The sequence below is a fragment of the Pleurodeles waltl genome, chromosome 4_1 (assembly GCF_031143425.1).
Source record: "Pleurodeles waltl isolate 20211129_DDA chromosome 4_1, aPleWal1.hap1.20221129, whole genome shotgun sequence".
In the NCBI taxonomy this organism is placed as follows: Eukaryota; Metazoa; Chordata; class Amphibia; order Caudata; family Salamandridae; genus Pleurodeles; species Pleurodeles waltl.
In genome coordinates this window covers 166,118,443-166,136,896 of record NC_090442.1, presented here as the reverse complement: position 1 = coordinate 166,136,896, position 18,454 = coordinate 166,118,443, and the positions used below count along the sequence as shown (strand labels likewise).

The window sequence follows — 18,454 nt, the reverse complement described above, 5'->3', positions numbered from 1 at the left end:
CTAACTTTGGAACTAGTCTGTAGTGCTAGTCGTTGTCCCGTGCCCTCACTTATGGCTTAATCCAGTAAATCTCAGTGGTGCCAATAAGTAGTTTTTGTAACAGTCTCCAAAGTCAGTAATGCTGCAGTATTGTAAAACATTATCTTAACAGGTTCTGATTCAAGAATATGGTGCACTTCTGACACCGTGTACATGCATACATGTGGACAGTGACTCAACGGGTATGGAGACTGAACTGTACGTCTGCCTCAAAAGTAGCCCATCTAGAAGACAGCAAGTAATGGGCATAGAGCTAGTGTGTCAATGATTATCCCTTGGAGGAACCCTTCTAGAAATGGGTATGAACGAGGATGCACAATGAAAACGTATCCACCCCTTGAAGGCATCCTCTAGTTACTAGACACTTACAGTTAACTCACCCACTTTTAAAACAGACAAAAAAAAATGGAAAATGTTTCAATGGGTATGGATCCTCCAGTGGAAGGAAATGTGCATGGTCATGTTTAGGCAGCCAATAAACTCCACAGCTCTGGAATGCAACAGAGTTTATTTTTCCTCTGTCTAATATTTCTCAGACATCACTGCAACACATCTGCCATTTTTAAAAATGTTGTCCAGAAAAAAATCGACCAGGATTAGCAATGTCTACCTAAGTTACTTCTCTAATGATCCAAATACACAAATCAAAAATTAAAATCTCCGTACAGCAGTTTTGTTTTCCGGAGGTATATCAAGGGGCCAGGACTAGTACAGTAATTGAGTGATTAGAGTGGTAGGAGGGCTTTGAGGGCAGAAGTGGACTATTATTTTGTTGTAATGTATTCATTAAGGAGGTGCTGCTTCTCCTCTTTTCTAAATTGGAGCAGGCTTGTAGAGGTCCTGGTGGATACAGGAATGTGAGCCCAGATCGTTGTAGCATAAATAGAGAAAGGCTGTTGTATCCTGGCTTTGGGTGTAGTGAGAGCTACCAGAGATGGTGTCAGTCAGATAGGCGTCAGTGCTGGTCGTGATGGTTTTGTGGATAATGCAGCTGATGTTGAAGTTGAGGTGGGATTTGCTAGGGCATCCAGTGGCGTTCCATTAGGCTGGGGCAATGTGGTCTTATTTTTTCAGGCCCTTGATGAGGCATGATGCAGTGCCATAAGGGTGCTGGGTATGCCCAGACGTGGGCCCCAGGCTCACTGTGCCACTGGATTCAAGCTATCCTGGCTGATGTAGGGTGAAACCGGTCCCAGGATGCTTGTTTCCGGTCCAGAGAGGACATGGCCTGGCAGTTAGGGCTGTACTGTTCCCATGGGGAACAGGGTCAAGACTGATTTGGATACGGCTGGGTCCAAACTGGGGTGGAATGGTGAGCCAAAGGATTGATTGGTTAAACCCAGATCCGTGACTGGGGATGAATGTTTGATTGGTTCTGCATTCTGTCCATCATTTGTGTTATTTGCTTTAATATCCTTCGGAGTGCAATTTCTTTGCAATAAGACTTGTTAATTTGCCATCACCTCCATGATTGTGGTTGACAGCCATGGACAAGCTTCAGACCACTTAATAGCATTTTGGGTAACAGTATCAATGTTGCTTCTTTGATGTTAGCGTATTAAAATTTGAAAGCATTAAGGAAAGAGCAGTAGCATTTCAGAAGCCCACATTAATATCTTGCTGGATCTTTTTGGCTACCAATACTTTGCTGTTCTGCCTCTCGTTCCACTGAAGCATAATTTAAATCTTGCCCCTACAGCCTACTGTAAAGTTTGTTTTCTAAAAACTGCCACTTCCAGTACATATTTTCTTATCTTATTTATTCACAAGTATCCTCTAATTCTCCATCAATAATAGATGCATAGGTATCTTTCTCTCGGTCGCTCGCTAAACAACTATATCGCTCCACCCAAAGGGCTATTTCTTTGTCACCGCCTGACTCTGGGTATTAGGTGTATCATTCCACTCTCTAGGAAGTGCTTCCATTGGAAAGCATTAGGGGCTTTTTTGCATCTGAAAGATAAACTGAATTATCACTCTTTCACATGAATTTCTTTATTTTCTGTTTGCAGTCTATACCGAAAGCAATCATTTTTTGCTACTTTTTTCCTAGTACCCCAGCACTGGCATTTTGAACAAATCTGGCTTTAATGTGCTAAACAGCTTTTGTGATTGCAGCACCCATAAACAAACTTGTGAATGTCTCTGTTTCTGTTAGCACATTAAAGCCAAACCTGTAAAGTGAACCTGTTGGCTTTGTCAGTGTTTGTTCTCTTTTCTGTTCACTGCATGAACTGAACCGTCTGTCAGTCAAGGATATTGGGTTGGACAAGGGAGTAGTTGCCTCATCAGCACAATTTATAAAAGCTTACGAGGATTCTTATGTTGTTTTTCTAATGGATCACATGATATCTGCCTCTAACAAGAAGTACAACACACAAGCCTACTCAGCAATATTCTCCTGAGGGAGACTTACACATTCACTTTTGCTGAATTATAGCTCGCAGTCAGAAGATCATAACATACAAGCAAATACTCTTTGCAGGTCCTACTCGAATCACCAAAGAGAAGTTATGAACTTGAGAATAATGGAGGAATGATTCCACCATTGGTAGTCAGTCCACTTTACACTAATGAGCAACAGATAATTCTGAATCTAGGAATCCCCTTACCTAAAAATTGTATATAGAAGCACTACTTTCTTTGTCATCTGCTCAGGTGTATTTCTTGTGTTTGGTTTTAATCAGAATGAATACTTCCGGTTTGAGGGTGTTCTAATCCTTGTTGAACCATCATGGACAACCAACGATACCAACAATCGTTCCTGAGCTTCAACTGTATGCTCAGGAGCCACCTTTGGGGTTGCAAAGCTGTCTGGCTCGTCTATCCAGACACCATGACACTGTTCTCCTGTCAAGGTTTAAGCCAGTCGTGGGCTGATACAGACTTTGGCAGCCTGCCCACAAGCCCACCAGGTCAACAGAGGCTGTGGCCTATGCCCTCCTGGATGAAGACCACCTAACACATTTAAAGATCCCAGCAGATCAGCCAGTATCTCTGTGCATTCACTGCAGCCCCCTCCACAGTGGTTCTACTAAAGGACTAAAGCTTTGCTGAGCAAGCACCATGTTTAATGTCTCAACTCAACAAAGATTTTGTTTTTAACAACAAACTCACAGTGGGTATAATAATAGCTGTGGTGTGCTGGGACTTTTATGAAAAATCTATAAAGATTGCTGCTCACTCTAGATAATATGGATGCATCTCCCAATTAGATGTGGAAAGTTGACTGCCTTACTAAACAGTGATTATAGAGACATACATTACTAAGACATTCAAGAAATTGTTCTACTTGTTCAACAACTAAACATGACGGTGTCTTTAAATTATAGGATTTGGAAAATGTTGTATCTTTAAAGGATCATCACATAAAGTAGTTATGATTGTTGACTCTAAATGATGAGAAGGTTTTGCTTCACTAACCAAAGACCAGGAGGCTGCTGAATCACTAAACAAAGCTTCTAAACCAGTAGTTCCTAACCTGTGGTCCGGGGATCCCTGGGGGTCCACGAAGACTCCTCAGAGAGTCCGCGACTGCTTAGAAAATTTAACTGATTACGTTCCCAGCTTTAAGTAATGACTCAGTGGAGGGGGGGGGGTGCCAGATTCCACAGAAGTCAAAAGGTTGGGAACCACTGTCCTAAACTATGAAGTATACATAAGTTTGATACATGAAGGATCCTTGCAACAATAAATGCTACAATAATTGCAGCTATGAAGATTGTAACTTTGTTTCACTGAAGGGACAGAAAGATCATTAATCTACCAAACTGGAGTCTACAGCAATTTAATTTTGTGAATCTATGCCTTCTGTGAATCAAAGTATAGAGGGATCAGAGTTTCTAAGGTCAGAAGTAAAGGCTGTTCAATCAGGAATAATTGACTTCAGTCCTTACCTCATTGTTTCGAACAGCGGAAGGGATGATAATATAATTGTGGACAGCAAATAATGACAGTCTTCTCTGATTTCTCAGGATGATGAGAGCCCTCCCTCACAAGTTTCCATAGCTGAACGGCTGAATCCCCGGTGGTGCTTCCTTGATGGTGAGTCTGCTTCCAGATCTGCATATTCCAGGCTTCTACATACACCCCCACACGCAAACAACTTTCCCTTCATTACCACCCTTGCCATCACCACCCTCACATTGCTCTACTGCCATATCCCTCACTGTGCTTTCACAGTTGTCCATTTACCATCTCATCTGTCCATCATTATCAAGTCTTCTGTTTCACCTTCCCACCAGCCCATCCACCATGTCCCTGAATTCACATCTGTTTTACACCCCCATCGTTCACCTTTTCTACTCCTGTGTCACTCTTGCCCATCATCCTAACATCTATCCATGGCGCTGCCACGTTCCTCCTGCACCTCTGATCTTCACTCACTGTACTCTCCTTCCTGTTCGCTCTTGCCTCTTCGATCTTATTGAATTACTGCTAATATTACAAAACATTTCCTCCTCTCCAGATAGTTATAAGGCTGCAGTTAGATAGTTATAAGGCTGGAGTTAGAAATAGTAAAGTACTCTGTCCTTAAACATTTTAAGAATCTCCTGCTGATTCACTTATATTCTAAGATTACAATTGGAATTGGCAAATTACCTTATCCTTAAATATTTAGAGACATATACTTGTTTCTGCTATTCTAGTGAGATGAGGGGGGATAGGAAGTGAAAAGACTGGATGCGATTCCGGTGCCTTGGTGAGTCTTTTGAAGATGGCAGGCTTATTTTACTGGAGTAATTCTGAATTGCAAAACGTGATGGATGAAAGGGGTTTGAGTCAGAAGGCTCAGCATATGCAAATAGAGGGCTAGAAAGACAGTTACTGAAACCTGTGTCTTGAACCTGAAGGCCAGACAGGTGCACATACACACATGCACCCAGCTAGTATATAATCTCCCACATAGATGCCTCTTCCTGTTGTGTTACAGCAAAACCATGAAGTCGGATCTTTTCCCAAACCTGCTTTTGATGGGCCTGTGTTCTGATCTGTGAAGTCGGTGGATAGAGAATAGCAAACCTACCTAGAGTGACAGAGAGAATCCGGACCATATTTCAAAGGAGGCAGCATTATTAATCTGCAAAGGGCTTGTGCATTTGCCCTCAGTAGACATTCTACTCCTTCTCCTAGATCCATCTGTTTTTAGTTCGAGCTTAGGCAGCGCGCATGCCTTGTCTGCAAGACCTGCTGTATTCAGCAAAACGACTTTGAACCTGTCTGCTGCTTACCATAGGTTGACTGCAGTGTTTCTCTTCCTTACTGCCTCCTAACTGGCTCTTACAGCCGATTCCTCACTTCCTTTCTTTGCTGAGGAGCACTGACCAAGTACAGAGTCCTTAAGCTTTGATTGTTTATTTGTTGTTTGGGGGAACTCATTTTTTAATTGTTTCCAGCCTCGGCTATTGTTCTGATGTATGTGTTCCTGCCCCTGTATTTGAAATGTCACTTGCTGTCCTCTACGCCAATGGGAGTTCGTTTGCAAGCATTGTGCATTTGTCATTTTGTTTCCCTTTCGTTAACAATTGCAATGTATTTAAAATCTTTTTTTCAGGCATGGGAGAACCGACTCCAAGACTCAAACCTGACTCCCCAGTTCCAAAGTCGGCAGGCAGTAATGGATGTTAAACCACATCCTCTATCTAAATATTGTTGGTTTTCTATCTTTTGAGGTTGTGTTTTTTTTTTTGGGTCTTAGCTGGCGGTATTAGAAATGTAGATGAGCAGGACACTGGTACGTGTGTTTCTTTTGTTCAGGGTGTGCCGCGTTGCATTGTTCAGATTGTTTTTACTGTTTTTCCGAATTGTTGTTATTGAAGGTTGCCCTAACTCATTTGTAAAGGGATGTTTATTATGAATATGAAATGCACTAAACAGTTCTGCACAGCTGTTTATTGAACACAAGGGTGGCGCATTTATCATTTATGTTGCTTTTCCTCTTTACATAGTTTAGTCAACCCATGCGCCATAAGTTGATCCTCCACTGCCACATAATGCCAGTGGTCCTTCATAACAACTCTCCTACTTGACTTGAAAGTTTGTGTCCTCACCTGCACTTAACACAGCATTACGTCACCTGTTCTTGTCAGACTATAAAGCCTAAAAGCGTGTCTCTTTTTCTTATATTGGTGAGTTTTTCTTTTTCTTTTAATAAAAGGGTATTTTGGTATTTACATTTTGATTTGGAAGGAGAATTTTAAGGAAATCTATGAGTTGCTTATTTTGTTTGGCTCAAGGCTGAGATGGGCTGAATGCTTGAGTGTTTTTTTTCCCATGCTTGGTGCAGGATGCCTAGCGTGCGCTTTCCCTGACGTCTTGTGCACTCACAGGACACAAGCGTGTGACACGGGTAACAGGAACGCGCTGATCATTTAAACCCTGGTCTGAGAAGGATGTTCTTCACACCACAATTTCCTGTGGAAACCACCATTGGAGACTTCCTTTTCCAGTGCAGTGTTTTCTTTTTGTTTATACTCCAAGACCTGGGCATCTTTCCAAATCTGGCCATCCATGGATGACTTGGGTAAATCTTTCCCACCACAGATCCCAAACTTGCCCTAAGTTTAAATGAAATAAAATGCTAGATAGGAATTTCAGGAAACTCAATTGTGCAATTTTACTGTCACCGCCTTAAGGCAGTGCTGGCTTCATCACGTTCTAATGATGCTGTAATAAGGGGACTTTGAGGAAGGAAGGAAGTAATGCAGGATTTGTTTTCGCATAATACCATCTTCAGATCTAGACAGGCTAGTTTTATGTTTCTGTGGATGACGTGCCTATGTTAAGCATGTCATACAAATAGCTTAGTGTTTAAGTTCAGTCTGTGTGCGCGAGTTGTTTACAGCCAGTATCCGGCTGCAATAAGCATGTGGTGTAAAGGGTGCAATCTATACAGTGTGTCTGTTCTTCACACATAATGTCTACAATCTGCTTGTAGCAGGCGCATGATGCATCTAATTCAGTGTTTACAACCTGTGTGCCTGGCTGACTGCTGCTATACATGCATTGTTTACATTCTGTCTGTGCGGCTGTCTGGCTTCTCAGTGCATGTGATACAAATTGTACATAATTTTCTGTGTGTCCACGGTAAGCCAGTGTTTGCAAGGATGCCAGGGTTTACATTCTGACCTGATTGCACTACCAGCTGAGATCAAATGTGCTAACAAAAAAAGCTTCCTGAAGAAGAAAAGGTTTATTGACTTTATCAGTGATGTTATTTCATTTAATTGCATTTAATGTGGTGAGCGAGCGTGAAGATTAGACCAATCACGAGGAGTCCATGTAACAATTCCAATACAACCCACATAATTTCACTCCACACGACATACATCCACTGCACTCCAAACCAAAACACATAGGTGAAAGACATTTACAACGCCAGTAGCTCTAACTCTCACAAATGGGAGACCTGTTGCATTGCAAAAGCTTATTCTCCTTGTTGCTCATACACTCAACATGACCCTTGCAGTGGTAATGTCCTCACTGGACTATTGGTTATTGCAACAGCATCTGTGGTGAACTCTTCAACAACCTGAAGCACAAATTTCACAGGCTGAGAACTCTGCAGCCTGACGGACCAGCGTCAATTGATTTAACCACATCACATCACACCAGCCCTAACTTCACTACACTAGCTTTCTGTCCAAGTCCAAGTTTTTTTAGGCTTGTTTTGAATTTACAAATGTTATTTCTGATCTGCTATTATTTGGGGATGTTGTGTTATGAGACTCTAAACCAGTGTAGTGGGATGCTAGCAGACTTTTGGTGAGTCCAGAAAGTGAGAGCAATAAATAAGGATGCATTTAAATTCTGTTTAGCTTGTCATATTTGTTGGTGCATCGAAGACAGAGGTGAAATGTTAGGCTATGTTTTTGACAAATTTCTGCTTATAATTTTAACATGGGGATTGGTATTTACATTTCTTCTTTGACTGCAAAGTGAGAGGAGTTCTGAAAGTGAATTAGGTGATCATCTTAATGGAGTACAGTGAGTGTGAAAGGAAAGGCTGTAGCGTGTTTGTTTTTATAACGCATACCAAATGTAAATAGTCCTGAAGTGTGCTGAAAACAGAGATTTTAAGAGGATCAAAACAAATCAAAACACTTTACTTGGTGATGAACAAATGATATATATTCACAGTAATCCAGTTTCCACACATCATTTGTATGCTATATAGTTTTATCAGTAAAACTGTATTTCTGTGCAAATTTAGTGGCCATTTCAATAGAAAATTGGAGAGTGCACTACCACAAAATGCTTTAGTTACATTCAAAAATCGCCCGCCTCATGTCCATTAAGGGTAGATAAGTTACACGCATTTGTAATTCTAAAAATTGGGTCATTGTTCTAAAACGTTTTGGAAGCACTGCTCTGAACTATTGTCACAAATGAGAGCTGTGTATGTGTGTATGCTTGACCAAATGTTTGGCTTTGACTGTGCTTGCTCCTATAGAAATGCCCAAACTGTGCTCCTTTCTACCACTTTTTGATTCCTTATGAATCTGAAATTTGGTTTTTACTTCTGTTTTTGCATGCCAGGCCAGGTCCTTCCTGGACCGGAAACCAGTATCCTGGGACTGGTTTTGGGGTATCACCCCTCATCAGCCAGGCTAGCTTGAATCCAGTGGCACAGTGAGCAAGGGATCCACACCTGGACATACCCTGGCCACTTAGGTGGCTTTAGCAACAGAAAAGGAGGACAGACAGAGCGCTGAAACTTTTCAAACGTTCACCAGCAGTTCGGGCTGAACTGTTCCCACGGAGAACAGGGTCAAGACTGTTTTGCATATGACTGGGTCCAAACTGGGGTGGCATGGTGAGCGTGGACTCTGCTTGCTGTTATAGAACTGCCCAAACTGTGCTTCTTTCTACCACTTTTTAATGCCTTATGCATCTGAAATTTGGTTTTTACTTCTGTTTTTACATGCCAAGCCAGGTCCTCCCTGGACTGGAAACAAGCATCCTGGGACCGGTTTTGGGGATAACCCCTCATCAGCCAGGCTAGCTTGAATCCAGTGGCACAGTGAGCAGGGACCCACGTCTGGGCCATACCGTGGCCGCTTTTGGTGACTTTAGCAATAGAAAAGGATGATGGACGGAGTGCTGAAAATTTTCAAACTCTTGCCTGCAGTTCGGGCTGGACTGTTCCCATGGAGAATGGGGTCAAGACTTTTTTGCATATGACTGGGTCCTAACTGGGGTGGCATGGTGAGCAAATGAACAATGAATTAAACCCAGATCTGTGACTGGGGGTGAGCATTTGAAACATTTCAGCACACCCTCCATCATCCTTTTGTGATTCCAAAGTTGCCCTAAGTGGGAAGGGTATGCCCAGATGTGGTTCCCGTACTCACTGTGCCACTGGATTCAAGCTAGCCTGGCTGATGAAGGGTAATACCCTGAAACCGGTCCCAGGATGCTTGTTTCCGGTCCAAGGAGGACCTGGCCTGGCAGTTCGGGCTGGACTGTTCCCATGGGGAACAGGGTCAAGAGTGATTTGCATATGACTGCGTCCAAACTGGGGTGGCATGGTGAGCAAAAGAACAAAGGATTAAACCCAGATCTCTGACTGGGAGTGAATGTTTGAAATGTTTCAGCACTGAGGTCATCATCCTTTTGTGTTGCTAAAGTTGCCCTAAGTGGAAATGGTATGCACAGACTTGGGTCCCGTGCTCACTATGCCACTGGATTCAAGCTAGCCTGGCTGAGGAAGGGTGATACTCTGAAACCTGTCCCAGGATGTTTGTTTCTGGTCCAGGGAGGACCTGGTCTGGCAGTTTGTGCTAACAGGGTCAAGGCTGATTTGCTGGGATTGCATGGTGAGCAAAAGAACAATGGATTAAACACAGATCTGTGACTAGAGCTGAGTTTTTTAAAAGTTTCAGAAGCCTGTCCATCATCCCTTTGTGCTCCTAAACTTTCTAAAAGTGGCATTTTCAGAATTGTGACTAAAAAACTGACTTTACCTTTAAAGAGGGCTTTAAATTACAATTCTTCAGACACCAAACTTGATATTCCTGCTTGTTCGTAAATGAAAGTTGGCACTTAATAAATGTAATAAGGAAACAGAATGTTTTCCTATGGGTTGCAGTGGTTAAAAACTAATTTAAGAGTTTTTCACTACCAGGACATGTAAAACCTAAATTTATATGTCCATCGTTTTAAATACACTGCACCCTGCCCTCTGGGCTGTTTAAGGCCTACACTGGGAATACCTTGTATGTATTAAAAAGGAAGGTTTAGGCCAGGCAAAAGGTTTATTTTGCCGAGTTGAAACAGCTGTATAAACTGCACCCACAGGCTGCAATTGCAGGCCTGAGACATGTTTTCAAGGCTCCTTGGGTGGGTGGCACAATTAGTTCTGCATGCCCACTAGTAGTGTTTGATTTATAGGCCCTGGTGCATGTATTACACCACATTTAATAGCGACTTACACGTAAATTAGATATACCATTTGGATGTAAGTGAGTTTCACCATGTTTAAACGACAGAGCACACACAATTTAGCACTGGTTAGCAATGGGAAAGTTGCACCGATTCCTAAGGCCAACCAAAATGAGATCATCAAAAATGCAATAAGGCAAACGTTTGGGGAAAGACTACCCTAAGGCAGATAGGTCTAACATCCCTATTCACATTCTTTTGGTTTGGTTTCTATCTATATGTATTAGCATGTTACACGGATTTTCTTGACATACACTGTACACCTTTTCCAGATGACAGAAGTTTTAATACCGTTGTTGGGGCTGCTCTAGCACTTACGGTGCTGGCTTTTAACTTGGAGGTGAGAGCTTTTATGACACACTAGAAATCTCCTCCTTTCCTCTGCACCGTGTTCCAGCATGTTGCACTGGAATGAAGATGTTTCTGCTGTATCGTAGGATCCTCTTTTATGGCTCATGTGTCTGTTTTCTGTTTCTCAGTAATTCCTTCAGCTATGACCTCACTTTCTCATGCTTGACCTTCTTAACCAAGGGGTCACAGCGTGCATAACAAGAATTCATTGAGCTTGTATTCACAGTTTGCTTACATGTATTGTTTTCTAGGTGACTACCTTCCTTTTCTTAATGTAACTTTGTCTAGTAGCACCATGGTGGTTTCATAGTTGCAGTCATATGTTTTCCAACTTTTGCTTCAGGGGCTCACTACACATTTTGGGAGTTCTCAATACTTTTTTGATATCCTACTATTTTTTTCTGCAATTTTAGTATGGTTTGGACTTTGAATGTGACACTGGTTTCTCTGTATCTTTGGGACCATTTGTGACTGTATAGCTCTATTTTTATTTTTGTGCATGTTTTCCTCCACAGAATTGGACTGTATATGTGTTCCGCCCCCTGACAAAGAGCTTGCTGTTCAGATAATCAAGCAATAAACAAGGGCCACATTCTTCCCTCCCCCCTACCTATTTACTGTACTCTTTAAAAGAAAGCCTGTACAGACTGTAATTGTGGTGCCTGCCAATGAAACCCAAAGGAGTGGCAGGGTATGTGCAGGATTTACAGTTGGGATCAGTCCTGTGTGGCTGCTGGCACACTCCTGCTTATACACAAGTGTTGATGTTCACAGATCCCCATCAGACTTGGAGTGTGCTCAGAGGGTAAGGATCTGTGAAGAAGAGGAGCATTTTGCAGATCAGCAATACCAAGTGGGCAGAGGCCTGAGTGAGGGAGATCTCAAAGAAGAGAGCCATACAGAAACCTTAAGACTCCTACAGGTGACCAGGCCAGAGCCAACTGAAGGGCATCCGTGTTACCAGAAGATTGAGGATCTTCAAAGAAACATTTCAGAACTATCAGTGCTGTGAGCCTGCAGCACCACCCCAGCCAGGTGTACTTTGTAGAAACCTGTATCCACTGATTTAAAGACCCAGAGTGAGACAGAGGTTTACTCCTTGGCCTAGACCTTTAGGTAGTGTCCTTTTGGCTTCCGCCAGTGGTTTTAATTACTTTTCTCTTTGGCATTTACATTTCCAGAAATATCATCATATTAATTCATGGTTGAACCCCAACTCTGTATCCAAATTCCCTAGCTTAAACACGAAAGCCTGTGTGTTCTGTGAGAGCACCATTATATGCTATTTGAGTTCTAGCCCTGCGACAGAATCAGTATATGTTGAACTTTGACCATGAGACCAATGTGGATGTAAACTGGCCTCCCCTCTGAACTGCATTTGATTGTTGATATCTAATACAAGACCCAATGCTTCCAATTAATGCACTGAAGCGGAGCTTCAATGGCTAGTGCATTGTTGGTTAGTGTTACACAGATCTTCCATCTGCGGCTACATTGGCATTTTCGTTTTCTGTTGCTGTCAGGCATGTCAAAGTTGGCATTTCCAATGTAAGGTATCTCATTGTTGGCATTTTTGATGAGCTATTCAGGCTCTTTCTGTATAGCAATTTCATTTTTAGATAATTAATACACAATATTTTAATTGTTAGATGTTTTCTTTTTGGAAATCTCCTCATCAGAAGTGTCTTAATAGGATGCATTACATTTCTTTTTGACATTGTGTGATCTTGGGCTGTGGGCTTTTCAGTTGCTTTGAATTTTGTACCATTTTAATGTATTTCTCAGCTACTGCAGCTCAAATCCACTCAGTTGGCCCTGGAACATCAGTGGTAACTCACAGTATCCACCACAGATATTGCTCAGTAATCACTGGCTGTTCAAGAACCAGAGAGAAGGTCTCACAGCAGATTATCCCGTAGAGCTCTGAGTTGAATACGTGTCAGGCATATGCCTCTTCTCATAGGCAGGCAGATCTTTCAGTTACATCCAATGCTTGCTTGCAGGATCTGATACTGTGGGATGCTACATGTTGAATACTTTCATTTAAACCTGTATGTTGTTCCTTCCACAGCGACATCGGCGGACCGATTTTACCGCATCGATAGATCTCAGGTACGTTCTAGGCAAGATGATTGGTTAAATGACAGTATCAACTGGTTCTTTTGTGGCAGAAAAGAGTCTGTCATGGACACAATAACAAAACAACCTACCATCCTATGTGCAATGTTTATCTCTTATCCTTTGCTTAGTGTGTGCCTCGCATACCCCACGCAGTCTTTGTCTCTGCCACCTGTGAAGTCCGCCAAACAGAGGGAGGGGGCGTCCCTATAACCCCACTGGAACAGGGACAAGAACAATATAACAATCAAAATATCCAGAAGGGATAAATATATACCCAACTATCAAAGCAAAAACCTCAATTTGTCACTGAAAAATAATTTCTTTATTACAGTTAAAGCAATTTAATCATAGTGTCAACAAATTACCTGTGCACCTAAAAATCTAATACACAGAATAAAATCTAAATATATACAGATCCTATAAATAAAGAAAACAGCCAACAATTCCGTTCGGGCACCGTAATACATAAAACATAGGCTGCTTAGCCATCCAGTGGTAAGGAGTCACAGAAAAAGGTAGTGACCGTAGTCCAAGGAAAGTATCTAGCCTCAGTGAGAGAAAACAATCACTGGAAAGAAGTCCGATACAGTCCACAAATTATAAATCCAACAATTCAGGAATTCCAACAGTCACTCCTTCGAAATTACAGTCGATGCGTTTCGGACTTAAGAAATCCGAAATTTACTCTTTACCGTCTCTGCAGTTTATGCATTTATGCATTTATTACTTCAAGGCACTGTTTCCATTGTCCTGAGGAGGCCGGATTTCTTAAGGCCGAAACGCGTCGACTGTAATTTCGAAGGAGTGACTGTTGGAATTCCTGAATTCCAGTCACTACCTTTTTCTGTGACTGCTTGCCACTGGATGGCTAAGCAGCCCATGTTTTATGTATTACGGTGCCCGAACGGAATTGTTGGCTGTTTTCTTTATTTATAGGATCTGTATATATTTAGATTTTATTCTGTGTATTAGATTTTTAGGTGCACAGGTAATTTGTTGGCACTATGATTAAATTGCTTTAACTGTAATAAAGAAATTATTTTTCAGTGAAAAGTTTAGGTTTTTGCTTTGATAGTTGGGTATATATTCATCCCTTCTGGATATTTTGATTGTTATACCTGTGAAGTCCGCAGCTGCCATACCCTGCACAGTCACTTCCATTCTTGCAATGTTTACATGTCAAACTTTGAACAGTGCCTGCCTATCTTGCCTTTTGGTGTCTTCAGCTATGCACAGCCCCTGCCTAACTTACTCTGTGTAATGTGTCACAGTCATGACATGCACACTTTGCCCACCTTCTGTGTAGTCTATAGTTGCTACACCTTGTACACTCAATTCCTGTTTCCCCCTGAGTAACCTGTAGCTGTTTCCCTTTGTCACCTGTATGGTCCCCACTTGGCATCCCATGTGTTGTTTGTGGATCTTATTGTCTATGCTATATCTGACTGTCATACACTATGCAGTCTCACACCTGTATCTTCTGACACTCTTCTCCTGTAAAGGTGTTTCTTTTCTTACCTTGTTTCTCTGTCTGTTGTCCTTTGAGTAGTCTGAAGCTACCATACCATGCCTAGGCTCTTTCTTTCACTGTGCAGTAAGTGGTCCTCATACAATGAGGAGTATTTGCCTCCCATCTGTGTCCCTCGCCCATTGTTCATTCTGCTCACTCCTGCTTGGCTTGTACCCGCAGGGAACAACCCCAGCTGACCATGCTAGGAGAATATATGAGAGGTGGCAAGGTAACCAATTGCGTTCAATCCAACTTGAAGGAAGAAATGCAAGCCCTTGTATGTATTGTCTCTTATACCTGCCTCAGAGTATCTAGACCAGGAGGGGTTCATAGTAGGTGTCGAAGACCACAGACAGATCCAACAGCAATAACGCTTCAACACCTCCACCATCCTCCATCCTGAGATAAGCAAGGACTGAGGCCCGCTAGCTTCCCTGCTCCCCCTGACCGACAACAAGATTGAAAACAGTTAGCAGTATCTTTCTTTTCTGAACATTTATACAGTTCAAGTTTGACCACTGGTTTCACCAGCTTAGCAGGTGTAGCAAGAGAGACATGGGACAGAGGTTTGCTGGTACCAGTGTGTCCAGCAAAGACATTCTCAATAGAGAAACCACCAATGCCTTGAGTTTGGGGTTAGCATACCTGACTGAAATCAGTGGTTCAACCAGTAGCAGGCAACAAGGTTGCTTGAGGAGGTTCTAACCTGCAATATGTGTTGCCCCTAAAGGCAATCATCTAAAAATAGACATGTGCAGAGAATAACAAAAACAATACACACACTTGACGGGTCGCCTCACAGATGTACATGCAAGCAAAGGGCTTTACATTTAGACCTTTAGCATTAGAGCATAAATGATCAAGCAGCCCTTCAGTATATACTCTCTGTTATAAGAGGTGTATGTGCACTGCATATTAGTAATAACAACAGTGGATCTGTGTATATGTTTAGTTGAAGATGTATATGGGTGTGAAGAGCTAATCAGATGTGAAAAATCATTCTCCTGAAGTTTAGTGCTCAGTTAGTCGAGAAAGAGGTACCGGGTCCTAAAAGCAGCCAGAGAGACCACTATCCTGCTCCACAATAGCACACACCGCAGATGGCTCTTGAGGCTTGGTGTGTTTGATATTGGTTGTATGATCACGCTTTGATCAGGCTACTCTTTGGACTCAGTGGGACCATCTTCAGATATTGAGCGACAGAGGTGGTGCTTAATTTTTATGAAATAGTGCAGGGGCCCCTATATTTCTCTTGCTCTTTCTTTCTCCAGTTTCTGCCTTTCACTCTCTTTTGCGCTGATTTAGAGTTTGGCAGAGGGGTTACTGCGTCACACCGGGGACGGATATCCCGTCCACCAAAATATAAATCCCATTATATCCTATGGGATATATATTTCAGCGACGGAGTATCCCCTATGCCAAACTCTGAATCCGGCCTCTTATTGTGATGATGAATAAGTCCCAGTCTGAAACATCAGTTGTGGTGTCCACCATGTGCAGCCACAAGTGCAAATTAGGCACTGGTCAATGGCCCAGGGCTTTCGAGGAGACTAGTTCTACTGCCCGTTTGGGGCAGTTGGACTCATTTCTATTCAACTCGGTAAGCAGCATGAAAACCTTGCCTGGGGGTCATTGTACACTCCCGAAGTCTATTGTGAACCCAGCCCTGCACAGATATTGTCAAGAGGGAAATCATCACACATTCAGATGACCTTTCTGGAAAGGGTGCATGTTTCCTGCCAAATTCAAATTGCTACCAACCTTTCTTGGAAAACAGTGCCTGGACAGAGGTATACGTGACTTACTTTTCTGACACACCACATATGGTTTGTGCCCTGTGATGACAATGCAAGCCCTTCCATCTCAGCACTCAGAACCCCAAACAGCTCAGCTCCTGGTCCTCTTCAGACCAGCCAACTGGCCTCCATTCATGTCTTGATTCAGCCCCTGCCTTTCTGAGACTTTCCAAATAGATTTCAGCAGAAATTCATGCCTGCATGTTTGCCTTCAGATAATACCTAGCTGTGCACCAGCCGATAGTCTATGTCTATGCCATAATCCATATCTGTATATCCTGGCTTCATTTCTTGCAATCCAAGCTTGAAACGGCTGTGTCTCAGCCCCTTCAGTATCACCTCTACCGAGATCATCACAGAAAAACCCACTGCCAGAGATGACGTTACAAAAATTGTCATGCCTTAATAACTGTGTCTGCTTTTCTATTGACAGGAACATTTGCACTTCGTGACCGAGATTTCTCAAGAAGAGATTTTCATCTTGGACCCGGAAGTGTTGGAGATACCATCAGAAGTTCCTCCACCAGGAATGCCTGATTTGGTGATGGAACAGCCTTTAGGGTGAGCTTTGGTGATACTCGTACCAGTGACCTTGGGTTGATATGCTTACACTACCAGGGTTACAATGTGAGAAGTAAAAGTATGCCTGAGGGACACCGTAGGCTTGTGTTTTGTTCACATTATCAGGCGCTCCAGATTTTGGTGTATTAGATTAGATTAGTTTAAAAAACAAAATGGTGTCACTGTAATGCAGACATAACACAGTATGAAGAATGTGCATTTCATCTTCATCCGTCCACACAAAGGTTATGCTCATAGGTGACAAATGTGGAATATGAACAGTATAAAGCTAGGCGTGTGACGGCCATGAAAGAAGGGCGAAGGAGAAAACGAAAAGAAATCGTATAGATGAAAAGAAGGTCAAATCACCACACCTTGTTACTTAACAACAGAGAAAAATATAATGAAGGGAAAAAGGGATAAAACTGTTGAAGTGGTAAGACTAAGATATACAATATAATCCAGTAATAGTTTTAAACACAATCCTTGAGCATCACAAACTGAGACCTACTTCTTCCCAGCTGCAAGACTGGACTGGCAATTGATTCCCATTGTGAAATGTCGCCCACGCCTATGTTAGTGCTCCCTCTGGAACTTTTGCAAGCATGCTGTATTTCTTCCACACTGAAATCTAGTCTTATTGGTGATTCAGTGGCAGTTTTCACTAATGCTCTCTCTGGGGGTGAGTTCTGTTCATCTGGGTCCATGGGTTCACATCCCATGCCACAACACACCTAACATTCCACATGCCTTCATCCTGGACCACCAAACTTCAGGGATTAATCTTTACAACTTTAACTGGCTTCTCATGCTTAGAACAGTGTTTACTAATATGACCATGCTTGAGAGTTCTGACCAATTTCCCTTCCTTGAAAACAGGCGCACCAGCAAATTCTTGCAGCTGTGCTTACCCTTCATCACTTTTTGCTTTTTAGCTACACTACTGCTTTAATTTCAGTTACTTCATCTCCTTTGTTCCCAGACGTCTTTTTGAACCACCATGTTCAAAGCTTAGATGTGTAATGTGATACCTTCCCTTGACTAACATGAAGGGGCTGACCGCTTTGTTGCTATGCATAGTGATGTTGTGCCTCCTAAATATCAAGTAGGGAACATCGCGGGCCCTTATTTTTGTACACAGAATATTGAGGGACAAAATATCAAAAGATATGTATGTAGAGATTTTGTAGAACTAACTCCACGTATATGTACCTTGACGATATACAGTATATATATCTTCAAGGTACGAAGATGCAGAGTTAAGAATAGTTAATCTATACTTCCTCTAAATGCACTTACCTTTCTATATTTTGGTCTTCGGTGTGTTGTGTAGGATATTATGATGCCACGATATTCCTCGGCTTGATATCCCATGGTACAATCCAAAGTGATGCAATACTGCCTCTGTTTCTCAAAGAAATTCATTCCAATCCATTTAATTGGACCAAACTCTACTCCCATTAAGGACTTTGTTAAAGTGTTCTACTAACCATTGGACCGGGGATCATACAAGGCTGTGTTAATGTGCTTCACCCCCACCTTCACAAAAACTCTGCCATCTTATGTGAAACTAATTGGAAACTGTTGACCATTACCAGTGCTTCAGAGTACACTTCTCTCATGAAAACCTTCT

The 18,454-nt window shown here is 42.2% G+C and overlaps 1 protein-coding gene across 4 annotated transcripts in view; it reads left to right on the top strand.

Annotated features, from left to right (window-relative positions):
- The window catches only part of DGKI (diacylglycerol kinase iota), a 909,351-nt gene that overhangs the window by 712,028 nt on the left and 178,869 nt on the right, over positions 1–18,454 (top strand). For all 4 annotated transcript variants that reach the window (XM_069227966.1, XM_069227965.1, XM_069227964.1 and 1 more), the window contains exons 24-26: positions 4,014–4,083; positions 12,905–12,945; positions 16,694–16,821. In XM_069227966.1, the coding sequence (XP_069084067.1) occupies positions 4,014–4,083; positions 12,905–12,945; positions 16,694–16,821 (239 nt within the window). The remainder of the gene's footprint in view (positions 1–4,013; positions 4,084–12,904; positions 12,946–16,693; positions 16,822–18,454) is intronic.